Here is a 23,234-nt window from a genome sequence, read left to right as displayed (position 1 = left end):
TGGGTCAAATCTTAGGCCCGAGCATGTAACAGAGAAGACAGTCCAGAGAGAAATGTTTGCTTCTGTGATATAGCGCCGTTCTTAGTGTGATTTTTCCTTCTTGTTGCAATGGAGTTCTTTCCTTAGAAAGAGTGCACGGCCGCGTAGCGAAGCGGAGCGGCCGTGCTCCTCTGAGCCTCTTTTTGCCCCACTCGCAAGAGTTTCACGCAAGAGGACAGTAGACAGACATAGACAGGTCACACTCACAGTCTTTCACAGCTGAGCCCCACTGGGCCGGTGTACTTTCGCGGATTTTCCCCGCCTGGTGTCACACACAGGGAGCCAGCTTTTGCAAAGGATAGCCGGTTTTTATGCTCTGAAGTCCCTCCCTGAAAATGGCGTCTGGGCGAGCGAGGTTTCTGGAGGCTCTTTTTGCCCCACTCGCAAGAGTTTCACGCAAGAGGACAGTAGACAGACATAGACAGGTCACACTCACAGTCTTTCACAGCTGAGCCCCACTGGGCCGGTGTACTTTCGCGGATTTTCCCCGCCTGGTGTCACACACAGGGAGCCAGCTTTTGCAAAGGATAGCCGGCTTTTATGCTCTGAAGTCCCTCCCTGAAAATGGCGTCTGGGCGAGCGAGGTTTCTGGAGGCTCTTTTTGCCCCACTCGCAAGAGTTTCACGCAAGAGGACAGTAGACAGACATAGACAGGTCACACTCACAGTCTTTCACAGCTGAGCCCCACTGGGCCGGTGTACTTTCGCGGATTTTCCCCGCCTGGTGTCACACACAGGGAGCCAGCTTTTGCAAAGGATAGCCGGTTTTTATGCTCTGAAGTCCCTCCCTGAAAATGGCGTCTGGGCCTACAGTTTATTTTCTTAATCCTTTCCAAATATATTAGTTTGACAATGGTTTCCAAGAAATGAGTAACCATAGTGTAATCTATAGTGATTTGTATCTGTAAATAAACACTGATATAAATTACCTGGAAAGTGGAAATAACGTGGCAAAAAAAATGGTACCAGGGCTGGTTGTGAAGACAGGGAATGAGAGACAGTGTAGTGGACAATGAGTTCACCTTGCATGTGGCCGACCTGGATTCAATTCCTGGCAACCCAAACAATCTCCCAGGACCACCAGGAGTGACTCCTGAATGTAGGTAGGAGTAAGCCTTGAGCACAGCTGAGTTTAATGGCCTACATATACCTCTACCCCCGCCCCCCCAAAAAAGGGGAAGATTGGTGGTGGTGCAGGAAGAGATAAGATACAGCAGTCCCAAATTCAATCCCCTAATGGTGGGAAATGGCCACCAAACACTGCCTTAAACATGGCCTAAAAACAAAATCCTGGGACTGGAGAGATAGTTAGTGGGATGATCCAGATAGCACAGCTAGTGAGTTCAATCCCATATGGTTCCCAGTGTAACACCATGAGTAATTACTGAGTGCCGAGCCAGGAGTAAGCCCTCAGCATCAGCAGGTGTGACCCAAAAAACAAACAAACGAACAAAAAGACAAAATTAAATGAAACAGGTAAATATGGACAATAGAATTAAGAAAATAGCTTCTGTGTGATAGCATAGTAGTAGAGCATTTGCCTTGCATGCAGCCGACCTGGGATGAACTAGGTTCAATCCTCAGCATCCTCTATGGTCTGCAGGACCTGAGAGGTGGTGCAAGCAGTCAGGTGTCTGCCTTGTCCGCACTAGCCTAGGATGTCCCATATAGTCCTCCATGCCAGGAGCGATTTCTGAGCACATAGCAGGAGTAACCCCCTGAGCATCACCAGGTGTGGCCCATAAACAAAAACAAAACAAAAAACCACCTATATGGTCTCCAGAGCCTGCCAGGAGTGATTTCTGAACACAGAACCAGGAGCAACCACTGAGCACGGCCGGGTGTGGTCCAAAACCAAAAATAAAAACAAAAACAAACAACTATACACCTATTCCAATATCAAGAAAATATTAATTATGATTCCTTAAATTATAATTTTTTCATTGGCAAAACCCTAAAAATAGAGTCTATGGTCTTCCTCCTCAACCCCCATAATCTAACAATCAGAAAAACTGAAGAGGGGGCTGGAGTGGTAGCACAGTGGTTAGGCATTTGCCTTGCATGCAGCCAACCTGGGACAAACCTGGGTTTGATTCCTGGCATCCCCTATGGTCTTCTAAGTCTCCAGGATCACTAGAAAATCCCAAGTGAAAATATTCTATAAGATACTCCTCAAAACTGTATAGATCATTTAAAAAAAGGGGGGGGGCGCTAAAGAATGTCACAACCGGGGCTGGAATATAGTACAACAGGTAGTGCTTGGCCCATGGCAGACCCTGCTTCAATCCCCAGCATCCCAAATGGTCCCCTGAGCCTACCAGGAGTAATTCCTGAGTGCAGGGCCAGAAGCAACTCCCGAGGCATTGTCAGCTGTGGCTCAAAAAAAAGGAAAAGGGGACAGGAGAGAGCACGGAAGTAAGTAAGGCATTTGCTTTTCATGCAGAAGGACAAGTGGTTAGAATCTCGGCATCCCATATTGTCCCCCGTGCCTGTCAGGGGCGATTTCTGAGCATAGAGCCAGGAGTAACACCAGAGCGCTGCCGGGGTGACCAAACCCCCCCCCCAAAAAAAAGGCATGTGAAAAATACAGAATTTAGTTAATAATAATGGGTTGCGGGGGCTGGGGCAAAAAAATAATAATAATGGGTTGCTACTGATCCATTAATTATAATCATACTAATGAAAATAATGAAAATTGGTTAAATGAAAGTTATATAGTTAACTCTATATTTTCTCCACAAATTTTCTAAAAACCTAAACTTACTATTTTTAAAAGTTAAATGAGCGGGGCCGGGCGGTGGCGCTGAAGGTAAGGTGCCTGCCTTGCCTGCGCTAGCCTTGGACGGACTGCGGTTCGATCCCCCGGTGTCCCATATGGTCCCCCAAGCCAGGAGCAACTTCTGAGCACATAGCCAGGAGTAACCCCTGAGCGTTACCGGGTGTGGCCCAAAAACCCAAAAAAAAAAAAAAAAGTTAAATGAGCGATAAGACAGAAGTTAATGCTTACACTTGGCCAACATGAGTTTAATCTCCGGCATCCCATATAGGCCCCCCCCAACATACCAGGACTAATTTCTGAGTAGACCCAGGAGTAACCCCTGCGCGCCTCAGGATGGGACCCAAAAACCAAAGGAAAAAAATAAATAAAACAGTATAAACAAAAACAATAAAACTATACCCAGTAATTTCACCCAATAAATAAAAGGCTAAGAGAGAGTATGCAGTTGGGCCAGAGAGATAGCACAGCAGCAGGGCATTTGCCTTGAACGCAGCTGACCCCAGGATGGATGGTGATTCGAATCCCGGAATCCCATGTGGTTCCCCGAGCAATTTCTGAGTGCAGAGCCAGGAGTCCCACTGGGTGTGACCCAAAAACAAACAAACAAACAAACAAAAACAAAAAGATTAAGACACCTTACATGTGTCCATATACATCCCCTAGTACCACAAGGGGTCACTTCTGAGCTCCAGAGTCAGGAGTAAAATCAGGTAAAAACAAACCATACACTAAGGGAGGGAGAGAGAAACAGTTAATTCCAACAATACGTGGATACCTGACCACGTGGGAGAAATTCCAGAGCACCGAAGGGTGAGGGAAGGGGAAGGAGGAGGTATGCAGTTTCCCTAAACATGTGAGCATGGGGGGCCGAAGAGATAGCATGGAGGTAAGGTGTTTGCCTTGCATGCAGGGTGGTGGTTCAAATCCTCACTGCCAGGTGTGACCCCAAAACAAAAACAAACAAACAAACAAACAAAACACATATGAGCATGGGAAAAAAGGTTTAGAGAGCACAGCAAGTAGCGTGCTGGCTTTGTAGGCACCAGACACAAACACAAGTCTGTTCTTTTTTTTTTTTTTTTTTTTTTTTTTTGGTTTTTGTTTTTTGGGCCACACCCGGTGACGCTCAGGGGTTCCTCCTGGCTATGCGCTCAGAAGTCGCTCCTGGCTTGGGGGGGGACCATATGGGACGCCGGGAGAATTGAACCGTGGTCTGTCCTAGGCTAGCGCAGGCAAGGCAGGCACCTTACCTCTAGAGCCACCACGCTGGCCCCAGGTTTGTTCAATTCTGGCATCCCATTTGTTCCCTGGAGCACTGCCAGGAGTAATTCTAAGTGTAGAGGTAGGAGAAGCCCCTGAATATCGCTAGGTATGATCCAAAAACTAAAACAAAACAAAAAACTATGCAATCCAACAGTGTACCTAACCAGTCTCAATACATAGAGCCCACTACTCTAAACAGATGATTGAATATACATCCTAGATAAATGGGAAAAATATGGCCAAAGGAAAACTTAAAATAAAAGCCTTCCAAATCAGAAACATCTACACATGTATAAAACAATGGAAAAACACATACAAGAAAAGTTCTTTTTGTTTTGTTTTGTTTTTTGGGTCACATCTGGCAGCGCTCAGGGTTATTACTGGCTCTCTGCTCAGAAATCACTCCTGGCAGGCTTGGGGGGCCATATGGGATGCCTGGATTCAAACCACCGTCCCATGCTATCTCTCCGGCCCAAGAAAAGTTCTTTTAAAAGCAGTATAAAATCACTTTTTAGTTGGTAAAGACTGGGGCCGGAGCAATAGCACAGCGGGTAAGGCATTTGCCTTGCAAGTGGCAGACCCAGATTATACCCGGCATCCCATATGTTCCCCAAGCCTATCAGGAGCAATTTCTGGGTGCAGAGCCAGGAATGACCTCTGAGGACTGCTGGGTACAGCCTAAAAAAACCCCAAAATTAAAACAAAAAGTTTGTAAAGATTGAAGTATTTTTCTTCTAAACCAACAAATAAAAAAGCAACAAAAGGGGTGCCAGAGAGACAGTATGGAGGTAGGGCGTTTGCCTTGCATGCAGAAGGACGGTGGTTCGAATTGCGGCATCGCATATGGTCCCGAGCCTGCCAGGAGCGATTTCTGAACGTAGAGCCAGGAGTAACCCCTGAGAGCTGCCAGGTGTGACCCAAAAACCAAACCAAACAAACAAAAAGCAACAACAACAACAACAACAACAAAAGAAAGCAATAAAAGTCATGAGACCTTTCAAAGCAAAGTAGAACTTAGATAGTACAAGAGGAAGAATATTAAGTTAACAAAATCTAAGGTATACAGAGAAATGCTATCATATATGTCAGAGTTTTATAAACATGACTTTTCAAAATGATGCAGCCAATTTTTTTGGGGGGTTGGGCCACACCCGTTTGATGCTCAGGGTTTACTCCTGGCTAAGTGCTCAGAAATCACCCCTGGCTTGGGGGGACCAAATGGGATGCCAGGGGATCAAACCACAGTCCTTCCTTGGCTAGAGCTTGCAAGGCAGACACCTCACGGGCCCCATGCAGCCAACTTTTTAAAGCTCTAACTGAAGACCATATAAATAATAGGATTTTGTTTTTGTTTTTTTGTACTAGTGTAAAAACAGGGACAGAGCAATAGTACAGTGGAAGGGAGTTTTCCTTGTACACAATCAACCTTGGGCTTAATCCCAAGCATCCCTGAACACAGAGGCAGGAGTAAAACCTGAGCACTGCTGGGTGGTCCCACCTCCCCAAAAAGGTAAACCAATTACAGGACTACCTAAAACTTAGATTAAATTTCTTGTACAATTGCTTACCTGACATTTTGAGTAGGATTCCACCTTTCAGAGGGCAGTTCTCCACTCTGTGGGTCATCTACAGGTGGATGAAGAATTGAAATGCATACATCTCCATTCTGTGAAACACAAATACCACATTAAGTAGTCAAAATATTTTTTTTTTTTGGTTTTTTGGTTTTTGGGCCACACCCGTTTGACGCTCAGGGGTTACTCCTGGCTATGCGCTCAGAAATTGCCCCTGGCTTCGGGGGACCATATGGGACGCTCAGGGATCGAACCGCGGTCCGGTCCGTCCTACGCTAGCACTTGCAAGGCAGACACCTTACCTTTAGCGCCACCTTCCCGGCCCCATGTAGTCAAAATATTTTATATCAAAGTTTCCACTATTACTACAAATCTTACTTTCTAATCAAGTGAGAAACAATTCTGTTATTTCTTCATATTTGGAATCCAAGTAAAAAAAATCAAACGTTTAAAAAATTTAAATATGGGGCCATAGAGATAGCATGGAGGTAAGGCGTTTGCCTTTCATGCAGGAGGTCATCGGTTCGAATCCTGGCACCCCATATGGTCCCCTGTGCCTGCCAGGAGCAATTTCTGAGCCTGGAGCCAGGAATAACCCGAGCACTGCCGGGTGTGACCCAAAAAAAAAAAAAATATATATATATATATATATATATATATTTATTTATTTCTAAAATATATTTCTCTTTTTTTGGGTCATATCCGGTGGCACACAGAGGTTATCCTGGCTCTGCACTCAGAAGTTGCTCCTGGAAGGCTCAGGAGAGCATATGGGATGCCGGGGATTCAAACTGGGGTTTGTCCTGTGTTGGCCGTGTGTAAGGCAAAAAACACCTTACTGCTGTGCTATCACTCCAGGCACAAAGATATATTTCAGTTTGAAAAGAATAATATATGTAGCACTATACTTACAAAAATTAAAAATCTTGCATTACTTAGTCATCTTTAATATAAATTACTAGTTTCAGTAGCTATAATTTAAATAAATTAAAATACCCTATTCAGGGACCAGGAAAATAATTTAAAGGACTGGAAAACATACTGCATCTCTAGTACCACATAATCATATAGCACTGCTAGGTTAGATCAGAAAACCAAATACATACATACTTATACCAAGTTTCACAAACTTCCTTGAATATATGGAGTGAATATTTACCACTATGGTTGTAATATTTTGGTATATAAAATTGAAATTAGGGCCAGAACAATAGCACAGTGGTAGGGCGTTTGCCTTTCACACGGCTGATCCAGGACAGATCCCTGGCATTCCATATGGTCCTCCAAGCCAGGAGCAATTCCTGAGCTCATAGCCAGGATTAACAACCTCTGAACATCACACCACCAGGTGTGGCCCAAAAAACAACAACAACAAAAAAATTGAAACTAAAGAATATAATCGCTTACCATTTAAGGCCAACTCCAGTTTGATGCAGGGCATGGCATGGTTGCCATCAGTTTTGGGAGAACCCCCAAGCACAAAGCTGTGCTTTCAGGTGTGACCCTCAAAATCCACAAATAAATGAAAACACAAGTGTATATATAAGTGTTTATCAGGGAGTTGAAGCAATAGCACAGTGGTAGGGTGTTTGCGTTGCACACAGACCTAGGTTTGATCCCTAGTATCCCACATGTGGGATAGAAAAATTTCTGAAAAATCTGGGAAAAAAGAAAAAGAAAAAAAAAAGAAAAAAAAAAAAAAAAAGAAAAATTTCTGAGTGCAGAGCCCAGGAGTAGCCAAGTGTCACCAGGTATGGCCAAAACACACACACCCAAATAAAAAGTTTATGATTGGGTCTAAAATGAAAGACAAGATCAAACTGTTGTCATTACATATACTGGGCCAAGAAAATGTTTCAAAGGGTTAGTGCACATGCTTTGTATGTCAGAGACCCAGGTTCCATCCCCAGTAGGGACATGGCCCAAGCAACACTGGCTGTGCCTCACCCCCAATCCAAAAAATAATAACAGCAGAAATTTAAATAATGGGGAGGAGGGCAGAAGCTCAGTAGTAAATGTCTTGGCATATGTGAGGCTATTAGTTCCATTCCTCGCACCACCAAAAATGAGGTCCAAATATTTTACACATATAAGCCAAATGGAAACATACAAAAGCACACCATCATATCTAGATAGTAGAATATATTTTTTATTTTATTTTTTTTGGGTTTTGGGCCACACCCGGCGGTGCTCAGGGGTTACTCCTGGCTGTCTGCTCAGAAATAGCTCCTGGCAGGCACGGGGGACCATATGGGACACCGGGATTAGAACCAACACCTTTGGTCGGCTGCTTGCAAGGCAAATGCCACTGTGCTATCTTCTCTCCGGGCCCTATAGTAGAATATTTTTTATTTTAGGTTACACCCAGCAATGATCAGGGCTTACTCCTGGTTCTGCATTCAGGAATCCCTTTAGGACGATTCAGGGGAACCATTAAAAATGCCAGGGACTGGATTCAAGTCAGGAATATACAAGTCTAGCACTTTATCCACTGTACTATAGCTCCAGTACCAAAAATTCAACTTGTTAACTTTGTTTTTGTCTTCTTTTCGGGGGGGTTGCCACACACAGCAGTGCTCAGGAATCATTTCTGGTGTGATCAAACTGTATCAGCCATGCGCAAGGCAAGCACCTTACACACTACTATCTCTCTACCCCTAGAATAATTTTAAAGGAATAAAACTGCAGTAAAATCATTACCAAGGGGCCAGAACAACTGTATTGTGGGGGTAGGTAGGGTGCTTGCCTTGCACATGGACCTGACATCCATATGGTTCCCTGAGCACCACAAGGAATGATGCCTCAATGCAAAGCCAGGAATAAACCCTGAAAACTGCTGGATGTAGCAACCCCCATGCACCCCAAAATTAAAACAATCAATACCAAATACTAAATTTTATAATTAAAATATTGAACTTGTATTAGATGGCATGAAAACATAAAGGGAAAGAATGGAAATAACACTACAGAAACAAGGTATATTATATGGATTCAGGACACAAGGGATTTGGTACAAAAAAAACAAAAACAAAGACTTAGTTGCTAAGAAAGCTTGTTGAGGGTTGAGGGGGGAGTCTTCCCCCCCCTCTCCCTTCCCCTCTCTCCCCCCTCACGCGAGCACACACATACTAAAGATCAAACAGAGGTAGGCTGAATGTAATGCAAGCACCCTTTTGAATCAGGGGTCCTCAAATTTTTTAAACAGGGGGCCAGTTCACTGTCCCTCAGACCATTGGAGGGTCTGACTATAGTAAAAACAAAACTTATGAACAAATTCTTATGCACATTGCATATATCTTATTTTGCAATGAAGAAACAAAACAGATACAAATACAATATGTGGCCCGCGGGCCATAGTTTGAGGACCACTGCTAGGACTTGAGAAATCTGAGAAAATTAGACATGAATTTCTGTATGGAGAAATAATCTATCAGAGTGAACTAAAATATGCTAGAGTGGTTGTATTTGTTTTATATTGCTATTATAATATAATTGGTGTCACAAACAACATAAATGTAGGATTTGAGAAATATTGTGATACCACAGACCAGGAACAAGGAGGGTAGGGGAAAGGCAGAAAAGGGAGAGGAGGCAAGAAAAGAGAAGGGTTGACAGATATAGGGAAGAGAAAAAGAGAGGGATAGGAGGGGAGGAGAAAGAAGAAAGGGAAGAGGAGGAAAGAGCAAAAAAGTTGTCATGCTTGCTGGTACTCAGGGGCTTACTGAGTAAGAGAGCACACCTAGGGGTACTCAGGGGACAATAACAGTGTGTGAGGATCGAACCTGGATTGGCTAAATGAAAGGCAAGTGCTCACCCCCTATACTATCTCTCCAGCCCCCAAACAGATTCTAAGATTTATATAGAAATTTAAAGAACTTACAATAGTTGGGGCCGGGCGGTGGCGCTCGAGGTAAGGTGCCTGCCTTACCTGCGCTAGCCTAGGAGACGGACCGCGGTTCGATCCCCCGGCGCCCCATATGGTCCCCCAAGCCAGGAGCGACTTCTGAGCGCATAGCCAGGAGTAACCCCTGAGCGTCACCGGGTGTGGCCCAAAAACCAAAAAAAAAAAAAAAAAAAAAAAAAAAAAAAAAAGAACTTACAATAGTCAAAAAACAAAATAAACGCAGAGGACTCATGCATTTTTTTATTTCAAAATGTACTAGTTAACAAAAATTTAGTACTGGCGTAATAAAAGAAGTATGAACAAAATGAATACAGAACAAAAGAACAGAACTGAAAGACCATAAATTCTAACTCAAACACCAATTAAAAACTGGTATTTTTGACCAGGATGTTTTAAATTCATTCAATAACAACAGTTTCTTCAACCAATGATATAGACACAACTAGATTTTATTTTTAAGTTGAATGCCTTCTAAAAAAATTAACTCATAAAGGAAAAAAACCCAAGAGCTGAAAACATAAAACCTTAAAAATAAGAACAAAAACCATGAGATTGGATACATAGTTGAGCAATACATCAACTATCTTGCATGTATGATGCTTTAGTTTTAATCTCAGGGACTGCAAGAAGAGAAAAGGGAATGAAAGAATGAATGAACACACAAATTAATTATCAAAATAAGTGATAGTACAGCAGGTAGGGTTGCTTGCCTTGCATGGAGCCAAACCAGGTTCAATCCCCAGATCCCATATAGTTCCCTGAGCTCCACCAAGAGTGGTCCCCTATGCAGTCAGGAGTAATCCCTGATCACTGTTGGGTGTAACCCAAAAACAAAAAAGAAATTAAACATCAAAATAATAACATATCGGGGCCGGGTAGGTGGCGCTGGAGGTAAGGTGTCTGCCTTGCAAGCGCTAGCCAAGGAAGGACCGCGGTTCGATCCCCCCGCGTCCCATATGGTCCCCCCAAGCCAGGGGCGATTTCTGAGCACATAGCCAGGAGTAACCCCTGAGCGTCAAACGGGTGTGGCCCAAAAACCAAAAACAAAACAAAACAAAACAAAAAACCAAATAATAACATATCTAAAATATAAAAAGAATATGTATAATATACAAGCATACAATAAGAGATCAATTAAGAAATACACAAAAGGCGTGGCCAGAGAGATAGCGTAGGGGTAAGATATTTTTCTTGCAAGCGGCTGACCCAGTACAAAACGTGGTTCTTTTTTTTTTTTTTTTTTTTTTTTGGTTTTTGGGCCACACCCGGTAATGCACAGGGGTTACTCCTGGCTATGTGCTCAGAAGTTGCTCCTGGCTTGGGGGACCATATGGGATGCCGGGGGATCGAACCGCGGTCCGTCCAAGGCTAGCGCAGGCAAGGCAGGCACCTTACCTTTAGCGCCACCGCCCGGACCCTACAAAACATGGTTCTAATCCCAGCATCCAATATGGTCGGTCCCCTGTGCCTGCCAGGAGCGATTTCTCAGCAGAGTCAGGAGTAACCCCTGAGCACCATCAAGTGTGACCCAAAAACAAAAAAAACCCACCCACAAATGGGGGCTGGAGTGATAGCACAGTGGTAGGGCATTTGCCTTGTATGTGGCCAACCCGGGATGAACTGGGGTTCAATTCCCAGCATCCAATATGGCTCCCCAAGTCCGCCAGGAGTGATTTCTGAGTGCAGAGCCAAGAGTAACCCTTGAATGCCTGTGGGTGTGGCAAAAACAAACAAAAACAAAAAAGAAAACAAAAAAAAAGATTGAGATTACTTCAAAGCAGGTTGCAAATGAATACGATAAGCACATGAAAGAACATCCAACATCAATAGCCATTAGGGAAATATATTCCAAATGACAATGAAATATTTCACATATACTTTCAGGTAGAAAATAACAATTGTTAGCTGAGTATTAGAAATTATAGAAATTTCTGAGCACATAGCCAGGAGTAACCCCTGAGCGTTACCGGGTGTGGCCCAAAACCCAAAAAAAAAAAAAAAAAAAAAAGAAATTATAGAAATTAGAACTCATAATCCTAGAGGAAATGTCAAGGGGCTCAATTACTGTAAAATACTGTGGCAATCCCTCAGGCTAAATATCTGACATTGAAATTCAACTCCCAGGTATAGAAAACTGAAACGCAGTGTAAAGTAGTCCAACATGTACTTTTTTTGTTTTGGGGCCACACCAGCAATGCTAAGGGTGGGTTATATCTTTTTTTTTTTTTTTTTTTTTGGTTTTTCGGGCCACACCCGTTTGATGCTTAGGGGTTACTCATGGCTAAGCATTGCCCTTGCTTGGGGGGACCATATGGGACACTGGGGGATCGAACCTTGATCCTTCCTTGGCTACCACTTGCAAGGCAGACACCTTACTTCTAGCGCCACCTCACCGGCTTCAGGGTGGGTTATATCTTGCTCTGCTCTTAGAAATTACTCTTGACAGTGCTCAGGTGACAATATGGGATGCTGAGGAATGAACCTGTGTGTTGGCTGCATGCAAAGCAAAAGCTCTACCAACTCTACCATTCCTCCAGTCCTTAAACATGTACTATAAGCATATGTATTCAATTCAAACAGGAACACATAACTTGAATCATCTTGTTCTGCCTCATAAATTGAGAGGAAAAAAATGGATGGTACCAAAATCAAACAGTTGTATGAACATTGAATAGAAAAAAATGATCAGGGCTGGAGAAATAGCACAGCGGTAGGGCGTTTGCCTTGTAAGCAGCAGACAAACCAGGACAGATGGTGGTTCGAATCCCGGCATCCCATATAGTCCCCTCCCTGCCTGCCAGGTGATTTCTGAGTGCAGAGCTAGGAGTAACCCCGAGTGCTGCTGTGTGTGACAAATGGAGGGGAGGGAAAGAGAGGGGAGGAGAGAGAAGGAAAACGATCAGACTTAAACACCAAATCTAAAGTCAATGACAACAGAATTGATGTCCAATCTACATCAAGCTATATACTGAGGAGACCAGTTATACAAGCAGTCCGGGGGGCCAATGAGGGAGATATGGGATGCATGCTGGGAACAGGGGTGGAGGGAGGACAACACTGGAGATGGGAATACCTCTGATTCAATGTCACTATTTACCCTGAATATTACTGTGAAAGATCTGGCCACAATAAAAATTATTTAAAAAAAGAAAGAAAGAAAAAGCATATACATACAAATGGTCATAGCATCAGTATTCATGGATCCAAAAGATGGGAAGAACATAATTTTTTAAAAATGACTATTAAAAAATAAAGCCTGGTTATGTGTTCAGGGGCCCCTCCTCATGGTCCTCAGGGGACCGACCATATGTGAGACACCAGGGATCAAAATGGAGTTTTGGAGAAATAGCATGGAGGTAAGACATTTGCCTTGCATGCAGAAGGAAGGTGGTTCAAATCCTGGCATCCCATATGACCCCCCGAGTCTGCCAGGAGCGATTTCTGAGCATAGAGCCAGAAGTAACCACTGAGCGCTGCCGGGTGTGACCCAAAAACAAAAAAAAAAAAAAGAAGAAGAGTTGGCCATGTGCACAGTAAGCAAGCACCTTAACTTTTGTACTCTTGGGGCCGGAGAGATAGCATGGAGTTAAGGCGTTTGCCTTTCATGCAGAAGGTCATCAGTTCGAATTCGGCGTCCCATATGTCCCCTGTGCCTGCCAGGAGCAATTTCTGAGCATGGAGCCAGGAGTTTTCCCTGAGCACTGCCGGTGTGACCCAAAAACCACCAAAAAAAAAAAAAAAAAAAAAAAAAAAGGCAAAACTTTTGTACTCTTTGGCTTTCTATTTGACTTTAATGAAGAATGATGTATACCAATAGATGAAACAACATGAATAAATATTACGCTCAGTGGAAAATAAACAGAAAAGGTCTCAAGTTCTGATTCCACTTACATAAAATGTTCAGTCGCTCCAGCTCCATTCAAAATAAATAAATGCATGATATAGAAAGGTGGAAAAGGTGAGAAAAGGGAACGAGAAGATGTTACATAATGCTGACAGTGTTTTACACTGCACTAATAAGAATACTATACAATTAAATGTGATATTTGCACATACAATTGTACAATATACTAAGTCACTTAACTTTTCATTCTAAATTATTTTATGATGTTAATTTCACCTCAAATTGAGAATCTTTAAAAAAAGAGGACTGAAGGGGCCAGAGAGATAGAATGGAGGTAAGGCAATTGCCTTGCAAGCAGAAGGATGGTAGTTCAAATTCCGGCATCCCATATGGTCCCCAAGCCTGCCAAGAGCGATTTCTGAGCGTAGAGCCTGGAGTAGCCCTTGAGCACTGCTGTGTGTGATCCAAAAACAAACAAACAAAAAGAGAGGGCTGAAGAAACAGTTTGCCTTTCACACAGTGACTCAGGTTAGATTCCTGGCATCCCATATAGTCCCCAGGAGTAATCCATGAGTGCAAAGCTAGGAGTAATCCCTGAGCACAGCTGGGTATGGCCCCAAAACTTAAAATAAAATAAATTTAAAAGCTGATTATGGGGCCAAAGAGATAGCACAGCAGTAGGGCATTTGCCTTGCATGAGGCTAACCTGGGTTTAATTCCTGGCACCCATATGATTCCCCAGCCTGCCAGGGACGATTTCTGAGTACAGAGACAGGAGTGACCCCTAAGCTTCATTGAGTGTGACCCAACAACCAATCAATCAATTAATTAATAAAGTTAAAAAAAATAAAATAGGGGTCGGAGAGATAGCATGGAGGTGAGGTGTTTGCCTTGCATGCATAAAGTCGATGGTTCGAATCCTGGCATCCCATATGGTCGTCCCCCCCCAAGCCTACCAGGAGGGATTTCTGAGCGTAGAGTAACCCCTGAGCACTGCCGGGTGTGACCCAAAAACCAAAAATACATACATACATACATACATACATACATACATACATACATACATACATACATAAAAGCTGATTATGTCTCAGAGGTGTCAGAAAACAACTCAAAGTGTTGGAACAATTGCTTTGATCTTGATCTTTGGTCTTTTTTTTTTTTTTTTTTTGGTTTTTGGGCCACACCTGGCGGTGCTCAGAAATAGCTCCTGGCAGGCACAGGGGACCATATGGGACACCGGGATTCGAACCAACCACCTTTGGTCCTGGATCGGCTGCTTGCAAGGCAAACACCGCTGTGCTATCTCTCCAGGCCCTGATCTTTGGTCTTGATTCTATCTCCACCATATGGCTTCCCAAGCACATGCACACTGAGGATTGCGAGACCCAAAAAATACAAAATAAAATGTGTCTTTGAAACAAACAAACAAAATAAGGTCTTGGGCTAGAGCGATAGCATAGCAGATAGAGCATTTGCCTTGCATGTGGCTGACCCAAGTTCGCTTCTATATGGTCAGCATCCCATATGGTCCTCTGAGCCTGCCAGGAGTAATTTCTGATTGCAGAGTTACCAATAACCTCTGTACACCAACTGTGACCCAAACCACGTCTATTTTAGTTTATATTTATTGAAACAATAACATTTAAAAACATTGGTAAAGCCTTATAGTAGTGGTGGTTACAGAGATTATGTTTCTGAGAAACATCTAGGTCTAGAACTACAAATAACTCCTCAGAAACAGAAGAACCTTATAGTACGTAGTGATTGCTCAACTGATTGTGAGGCCAGGGTTTATCCCCAGTACTATGTTGTACCTAAGTACAGAGCCAGGAATAGACTCTGAATACTACCAAAACTTAAACTAACAGTATCAATAAAATACTTGCTTGTTTCACATTAGTCCCAAGGTGCAAGCAAGGCTGGAGAGTGAGAGCACTACAGGTAGAGAGCAGACTTAGGCTTGTGTGCACACACGGACACACAAGCACACATGCACTTGCACACATATACCCTAATGCCGTAAGCAAAACTACAATATACTCATATGCATTATATAAAATAATCTGAGTTTATACATACACTCCTACCTCAAGTTTTGCAACTGCAAAACAACATGCAATACACCAAGTCACCAAAGATAAACTTCATAACTACACTGTAGGACTGCATAGGTGTCTTTTATCTGTGAGTATTATATAGAAAAATTATTTGTATACACCTTCAAGTAACTCACCATCTACTTTATTTTTCATATAGAGGATCACAGAGTTTATTATAATTCACTAAAACTAAAAGGAACATCGTTAATATTTCCACATAGGGGCTGGAGTAATAACACAGTGGGTAAGACATTTGCCTTGCATGCAGCCAACTGGGGTTCAATCCCTGGCATCCCATCTGGTCCCCTGAGCAACTCCAGGAGTGATTCCTGAATAAAAAAGCCATGAGTAAACCCTGAGCATTGCTGGGTATGGTCCAAAAGTCAAAAGAAATATCTACATAATTTGCAATCAATTTTGTAAAAATATTACAAGGTATTCTAAAAATTAGTCCATTGTTTTAATAAATACTAAAAAGCATTAAAATGTAAATTAACAATTATAAAATTCACTGCAAAAACCACATTTTAGTATATCAAGCAAATGGGGTTCAATGATTGTCTACTGATGAGCACACACATTAACACTTAGCTAGAAAAGCATTTTTTTTGAGCTCATGCAACATATGAGGCAGGAGAAGAATGCACAGTATGATTATTGATGAAAATAATTCATATTAGGGGCTTGAGTAATAGTACAGCAAGTATGCACTTGCCTTGCATGCAGCCAACCTGGGTTCGATCCCAAGCACCCCATATGGTCCCCTGGACACTGCCAGGAGTAATTCCTGAGTGCAGAGCCCAGAATAAACCCTGAGTATTGCTGGGTGTGTCCCCAAAACAAAAACAAAACAAAGTTCATATTAAATGTATTCTGTTCTCCAATCTGCCTTTGAAATTATTAAATCCCCAAACATGGCAATTACATAAGGAGTGTTGTAAAAAATAAGTCACTCAAATAACAGCAGTAATTTAACTTTTAGTATTGCAGTCATACATCCATAGGTAAGTACAGCAAAACTATATTGAGATCTGAAGACAGTACGGAACTAAGGCAACTAACTGTCTTGCATGTAGCAGAATCTAGTTTGTTCCCAGCTCTGTATATGGTCCCCTGAGCACAAAGTTATAAATTGGCCCTAAGTACCACCAGCTGTGCCTCCCCAAAACAATAATCAATTTAAAAAATTGAGAGGCCAGAGAGATAATACAAGAGGTAAGCTGCTTGCCTTGTACATGGCAGACTCAGGTTCAATTCCCAGCACACAATAATGTTCCCTTAACAATGCCAGGAGTGACCCCTGAACACTTTCAGGCAGGCGTGGCCCAAAACAAAATGAAAAGCATTTATTTATAAACTAATATCATAAATTATTCTTTGCCAATAATACTTTATAACTTCTTTAATAATCACAAAGGTAATATGCCTATAGTACTTAATTTTAGCATTTTTTGTTTGTTTTATTGGGCCACACCTGGTGACGCTCAGGGATTACTCCTGGCTATAAGCTCAGAAATCACTGCTGGTTTGGGGTACCACATGGGATGCTGGGGGATCAAACCGCAGTCCTTCCTAGGTTAGCGAGTGCAAGGCAAACGGCCTACCGCTGTGCCACCGCTCCAGCCCCTAATTTTAGCATTTTAATAAAATGTTGTGCCGTTTTTAGTAGTTGTCTTTCTGTTTCTTTCCTCTCACTCCTAGTTCTATTATAAATAACTATGCAGTAAATATTATAACCATTGCGATCTAACACTGAGGTCCTTCGTATCTACTACAGGTGACAATACACATGGGTCTACAGAAAGCTACTCCAAAGACTATTATGATTAAGAATCATGAGTCTCAATCTCTAACAGGGGTCTCAATACCGCAGTATTCACGATTATTCGCTTACCGAATAAAAATCGCATATTTGAAGGCCGGCCGCGGGCCATAAAATGTTGTACAGAGGGCCGCAACAACTCGCGGGTTGCGAGTTTGAGATCCCTGCTCTAGAACCACAAATAGAAACGTAAGCCTCAAAAGTTTAACTGAAAGGCCCGGAGAGATAGCACAGCAGCGTTTGCCTTGCAAGCAGCCGATCCAGGACCAAAGGTGGTTGGTTCGAATCCCGGTGTCCCATATGGTCCCCCGTGCCTGCCAGGAGCTATTTCTGAGCACACAGCCAGGAGTAACCCCTGAGCACCGCTGGGTGTGACCCAAAAACCAAAAAAAAAAAAAAAAAAAGTTTAACTGAAAAAAAAAAGTTAAACTGACAAATTGAATACTGTTTTCATAATGCATAAGTAATTAATTAATTTTATATATTTATTTTTATTTTTGGTTTTTTGGGTCATAACCGGCAGCGCTCAGGGGTTACTCCTGGCTCTCCGCACAGAAATCACTCCTGGCAGGCTCGGGGAACCATATGGGGCGCCGGGATTCGAAGCACCGTTGTTCTGCAAGCACCTTACCTCCATGCTAACTCTCCAGCCCTGCATAAGTTAATCTATGTGATGAGATTCTTAGCAATTCCTTCTGACTAAATTTAATTTCTTTTTTTTAATTATTTAAAATTTAATTTCTAATTATAGTAGCAATTTTTCTTTTTATTTTTTTGAGGTACCTTTCAATTGGTACTCAGGTGACCCACTGACCACTCCCAGAGATCCTTAGTCAACCAAAACAGTGGTTCAAATATGAAGGCCAGAAGATATAGTGTTACTCAGGTCCTAGTGTGCCACCCTAGTAGTACACAAGCACCAAGTAATGTATGTGACAGGGGCCAGAGTGATTGTACAGCAAGACAAGTTTGCTTATTCACACCAGGTCTAGGTTTGATCCCTTGAATCCCAACAGAAGTGATTCCTGAGAGCAGAGCCAGGAATAAATCAAATCCTAAGCACTTCCAGGTGTAGCCCTAAAACAAAAAAAAAAAAACGAGGAGGAAGAGGAGGGAGGATGGGAGGAAGAGAAAGAAGAGAAAGGGCTCGGGAGGAGGAAGGATGGAAAAGACGGGAGGAAGAGAAAGAGGAGGGAAGAGGAGGAGAAGGAAAATGAGGAAGAGGACAAAGAGGAGGGGGAGAAAGAGGTGGAAAAAGAAAAAGAGGAGAGGGAGGATCAGAGTGATAATAGTAGGGAGGGTATTTACTTTGCATGCAACCAACCTGGGTTCAATCCCAGCATCCCATATGGTCCCCGAGCCTGCCAGAAGTGAGTTCTGAATGCAGAGCAACCCCTGAGCACTGCTGGATGTGGCCCCAAAACAAAAATAAGGTGAAGGGGCCGGAGAGATAGCACAGCTGCGTTTGCCTTGCAAGCAGCCGACCCAGGACCTAAGGTGGTTGGTTAGAATTCGGTGTCCCATATGGTCCCCCTTGCCTGCCAGGAGCGATTTCTGAGCAGATAGCAGATAGCCACCGGGTGTGGCCCCAAAACAAACAAACAAACAAACAAACAAAAAAGGTGAAGACTTAAAAAATTGATGTGTAATAGGGGATATATCTGAGGTCAGTCACAATTTAGTTATGTGCTTTAACCCCTATATTAATTATAACCCCATTATTTTTTTTAAGAGACAGGATCTTGCTATATTGCCCAGGCTGGAGTGCAGTAGCTATTCAAAGCTGCAATCCCACTACTGATCAGCACGGGAGCCTTGACCTGCTCCGTTTCCGACCTGGGCCGGTTTGCCCCTCCTTAGGCAACCTGGTGGCCCCCGCTCCCAGGGGATCACCATATTGAGGCCGAACTTAGTGCGGACACCCGCAATGCAGCCCAGATTTCCTGGACTCAAGCAATCCTCAGGCCTCAGCCTCCTGAGTAGCTGGGACTACAGGCAAGCACCACCACGCCCGGCAGACCCATTATTTTTTTTCAAATACAAACAGCATGGGGGCTGGAGAGATAACATGGAGGTAAGGCGTTTGCCTTTTATGCGAGAGGTCATCGGTTCTAATCCCGGTGTCCCATATGGTCCCCCGTGCCTGCCAGGAGCAATTTCTGAGCATGGAGCCAGGAATAACCCCTGAGCACTGCTTGTGTGTATTTATGGGGCTCGAGAGATAGGTCAGCGGTAGGGCGTTTGCCTTGCAAGCGCCGACCCAGGATCAATAGTGGTTCAAATCCCGGTGTCCCATATGGTCCCCCATGCCTGCCAGGAGCTATTTCTGAGCAGATAGCCAGGAGTAAACACTAAGCACTGCCAGGTGTGGCCCAAAAACAAACAAAAAATTTACTGAGACCAGAGCAGTAGCAGTATAGCATTTGCCTTGCACATAGCTGACCTAGGATGAACCAATCCCCTGGCGTCCCAAATGGTCTCTCAAGCCAGGAGCAATTTCTGAGCCCATAGCCAGGAGTAACCCCTGAGGGTCGTCACCAGGTGTGGCCCAAAAACCAAAAATAAATAAAAACAAAAAACAGCTGGAGAAATAGCATGGAGAAGTAGCGTTTGCCTTGCATGCAGAAGGATGGTGGTTCGAATCCTGGCATCCCATATGGTCTCTCGAGCCTGCCAGGAATGATTTCTGAGCCTAGATCCAGGAGTAACCCCTGAGCACTGCTGGGTGTGACCCAAAAAAGAAAAAAATTAGTTTCCCTTCTGCTCCTCTGTGCCTCACTTAAAACAACTCTAATAGGCCAGGGGCCAGAATAACTGCTGAGCGCAGCCGGGTATTACCCAAAAACCAAAATAATAATAAAAAACCAAACTATTACTGTTTAATGCCACTTGATAATCAAGTCAGTGCAAACAGACTTCCAGATTATATAGTCTAAACAGGAATAAAATATTTTTAAAACAAGTTTGTTTGGTTTTTTTTTTTTGGTTTTTGGGCCACACCCAGCATTGCTCAGGGGTTACTCCTGGCTGTGTGCTCAGAAATAGCTCCTGGCAGGCACAGGGGACCATATGGGACACCAGGATTCAAACCAACCACCTTTGGTCCTGGATCAGCTGCTTGCAAGGCAAACGCCGCTGTGCTATCTCTCCGGGCCCCAAAAACAAGTTTTTTTAAATTAAATATACATCCATACCCCTCTCTCTGAGTGGGACTGGAAGTCTGGAGGATCAGTAGCAGAAGGGGGCAGGGGAACCAGACAATTTTTTTGTTTTTGTTTGTGAATCATAGCTGGTGGTATTCAGGGATGACTCCTGGCTCTGTACTCCGAATTCACTGCTGGCAGGCTCAGGGAACCAGATGGAATGCTAGGGATCAAACCTGGGTCAGCTGCATTTAAGACAAGCTCATTCCTTACCTGTTATATATACTATCACTCCAACCCGACAAATAGTTTTTAAATCATAACCACTCTCTCCCAAGTTACCTGGGACCCATATCATACATAGCTTGTCCCTAGAAGGCTCCATGGAATGTGGACTGTCATAACTCCCAGTTATTGCCCTTAAAGTCTAATGTTCTCCTACTTTAGTATTTCCTCTTCGCTTCGAGAAAAGAAACAGGCTTCAGCTCTGTCTCATAATTCTTGTGTGTTTAAGGGCAGACTCCATGAGATGTAGGGATTTCCCACTGACAAATTCATGAATGTTCCTTTGTGGCTACGCTCTATCAAAGCAGACTGACATATAAGGCTATTTTTTAAAGGCTTGGATCTAAAAATATTAATCTTTAGAGTAGTTTGATAGATATTTCTTACCTCATAAATGTTGGGGTGCCACATTTTGGTCAAGAATCTGAAGGTAGGTGGTGAATATGGGTAGTCAATAGGAAATTTAATATGTGCCTGGAAAGGGAAAAAGAATGCCAGTAAATAAGATTACATATTATTCACCTATCTAATTATGTCTCAGTGAAACAAACTCCCTTCTATAAAACAGACTATTGGAATGAAATAGCTCTTATAGAGCTGGGTTAGTACAAGGGAAATTAGGGTCAATGACCCTTGTTTGATCCTAGTACCATGGACCCCATCGATCCTTTTATTTTTTGGTTTTTGGGCCACAACCAATGACGCTCAGGGGTTACTCCTGGCTATGCACTCAGAAATCACTCCTGGCTTGGGGACCATATGGGATGCTGGGGAATCAACTGTGGTCCATCCTGGGTCAGCTGCGTGCAAGACAAATGCCCTACTGCTACTCTATCACTCCAGCCGCCCCCCCTTTTAAGGTATAGCCCTAAAAGCCCTTGAGCAGACAGGTGTGGTCCCTGTGGTCCAGCACAATAGACTCTCACAGTATTACTATGGGCATTCACATTGAACAGAGGCCTAGTGGGCAGAGAATCTACGCAAGTGGCTCCTGGGTTCCCTGATCATAACTCACAAGGACCCCCCAAAACACAAACCTACATTTTTTACTTGGGAATATTTGGTTTGTTTTTCACACACTGATATTTACTGATATTACTGATATTTACTGGTATAAATAAAGAAAAAGTTTTTGGCAGTCTCCTATATTCAATATAAAGATATCCAGAAAAGGCCTCATCTAATGGGAATCAGTAAAGAGGAGTGAGAAAGTGACTGAGAAACCAAGAGTATACACATAAATAACATGTGAGTCGACTACGATTTTTCACAACTGAGGGTCAAGACCCTCAAAACTTCTTTTTTTAAATAAACCAATCAGAAATTTGGCAAAATTCAGAGAATCAACAACTTCAAAATTCTAGAAAATAAAAAAGCTAACTCTCAAATAACAGTGAACAACATGGCCTTTTTTTTTAATTAGTCATAGCTCGTGCCCTGCTCAGCTGTCAAGATAGCCTTATCATTAACAGCTCAGATGTACTGCAACCAAAAGCAAAATGAAAACTGAATAACAACTATAAATTCAATGCACAGCATAGCATGATGGGCACCCACCAAGAATGCCCTTCCTCAAAAACAGAACAGCAGCTACAGAATGAATCAGAACTTATTCAAAATTTACTATCAAGGAGTTGTCATTTTATTTTTTATGGTTCTCCTTTAAATTTTCAAAGTTTAAGGGCTTCTTAAACTTTTTTGCCTGGTAATCTTTTACTCAGTCCCAGAAATCAAGCATTAAATAATAAGAAACTAGATAGAACCTAGGGGTCGGAGAGATAGCATGGAGATAGGGCATTTGCCTTGCATGCAGAAGGACAGTGGTTCAAATCCCAGCATCCCATAAGGTCCCCCAAGCCTGCCAGGAGCGATTTCTGAGCAGAGAGCCAGGAGTAACCCCTGAGCGCTGCCAGGTATGACCCAAAATACAGAAAAAAATAGAAGAAAAAGAAAAAAGAAAGAAAACAAGAACCTAGAACACACCAATTTGCAATGAAGACAATATCTGATCTGAATTAGTTTTCAAAGTGAAAATAATTTTTTCAAAGGGGTTATTATTAAAAACTCCTATTATAAAAAAAATAGGCAATTGTTTCCCTTCAAGCATGTCAATCAAGTCAAACAAAAGATTAATAAAAAAATTAATAGGGGAGGGCCCGGAGAGATAGCACAGCGGTGTTTGCCTTGCAAGCAGCCGATCCAGGACCAAAGGTGGTTGGTTCGAATCCCGGTGTCCCATATGGTCCCCCGTGCCTGCCGGGAGCTATTTCTGAGCAGACAGCCAGGAGTAACCCCTGAGCACCGCCGGGTGTGACCCAAAAACCAAAAAAAAAAAAAAAAAAAAAATTTAATAGGGGAGCCGGAATGATAGTATAGTACATAAAGCACTTGTCTTGCATGCAGTTGACCTGGGTTCAATCCCTGGCATCCTAGATGGTCCCAAGCCCTCAGGAAATGAAACCTGAGCTCAGAGTTTCAGG

At 43.0% G+C, this 23,234-nt stretch overlaps 1 protein-coding gene across 1 annotated transcript in view; it reads right to left on the bottom strand.

Moving 5' to 3' along the window:
- The window catches only part of UBE2R2 (ubiquitin conjugating enzyme E2 R2), a 96,829-nt gene that overhangs the window by 14,699 nt on the left and 58,896 nt on the right, over positions 1-23,234 (bottom strand). The window contains exons 2-3 of the mRNA XM_049773991.1: positions 21,142-21,228; positions 5,649-5,746 (exon numbers count right to left, since the gene is read on the bottom strand). Coding sequence (XP_049629948.1) covers positions 5,649-5,746; positions 21,142-21,228 — 185 coding nt within the window. The remainder of the gene's footprint in view (positions 1-5,648; positions 5,747-21,141; positions 21,229-23,234) is intronic.

The sequence above is a fragment of the Suncus etruscus genome, chromosome 1 (assembly GCF_024139225.1).
Source record: "Suncus etruscus isolate mSunEtr1 chromosome 1, mSunEtr1.pri.cur, whole genome shotgun sequence".
NCBI classification, from domain to species: domain Eukaryota; kingdom Metazoa; phylum Chordata; class Mammalia; order Eulipotyphla; family Soricidae; genus Suncus; species Suncus etruscus.
This window is presented reverse-complemented; position numbering and strand designations above follow the sequence as displayed.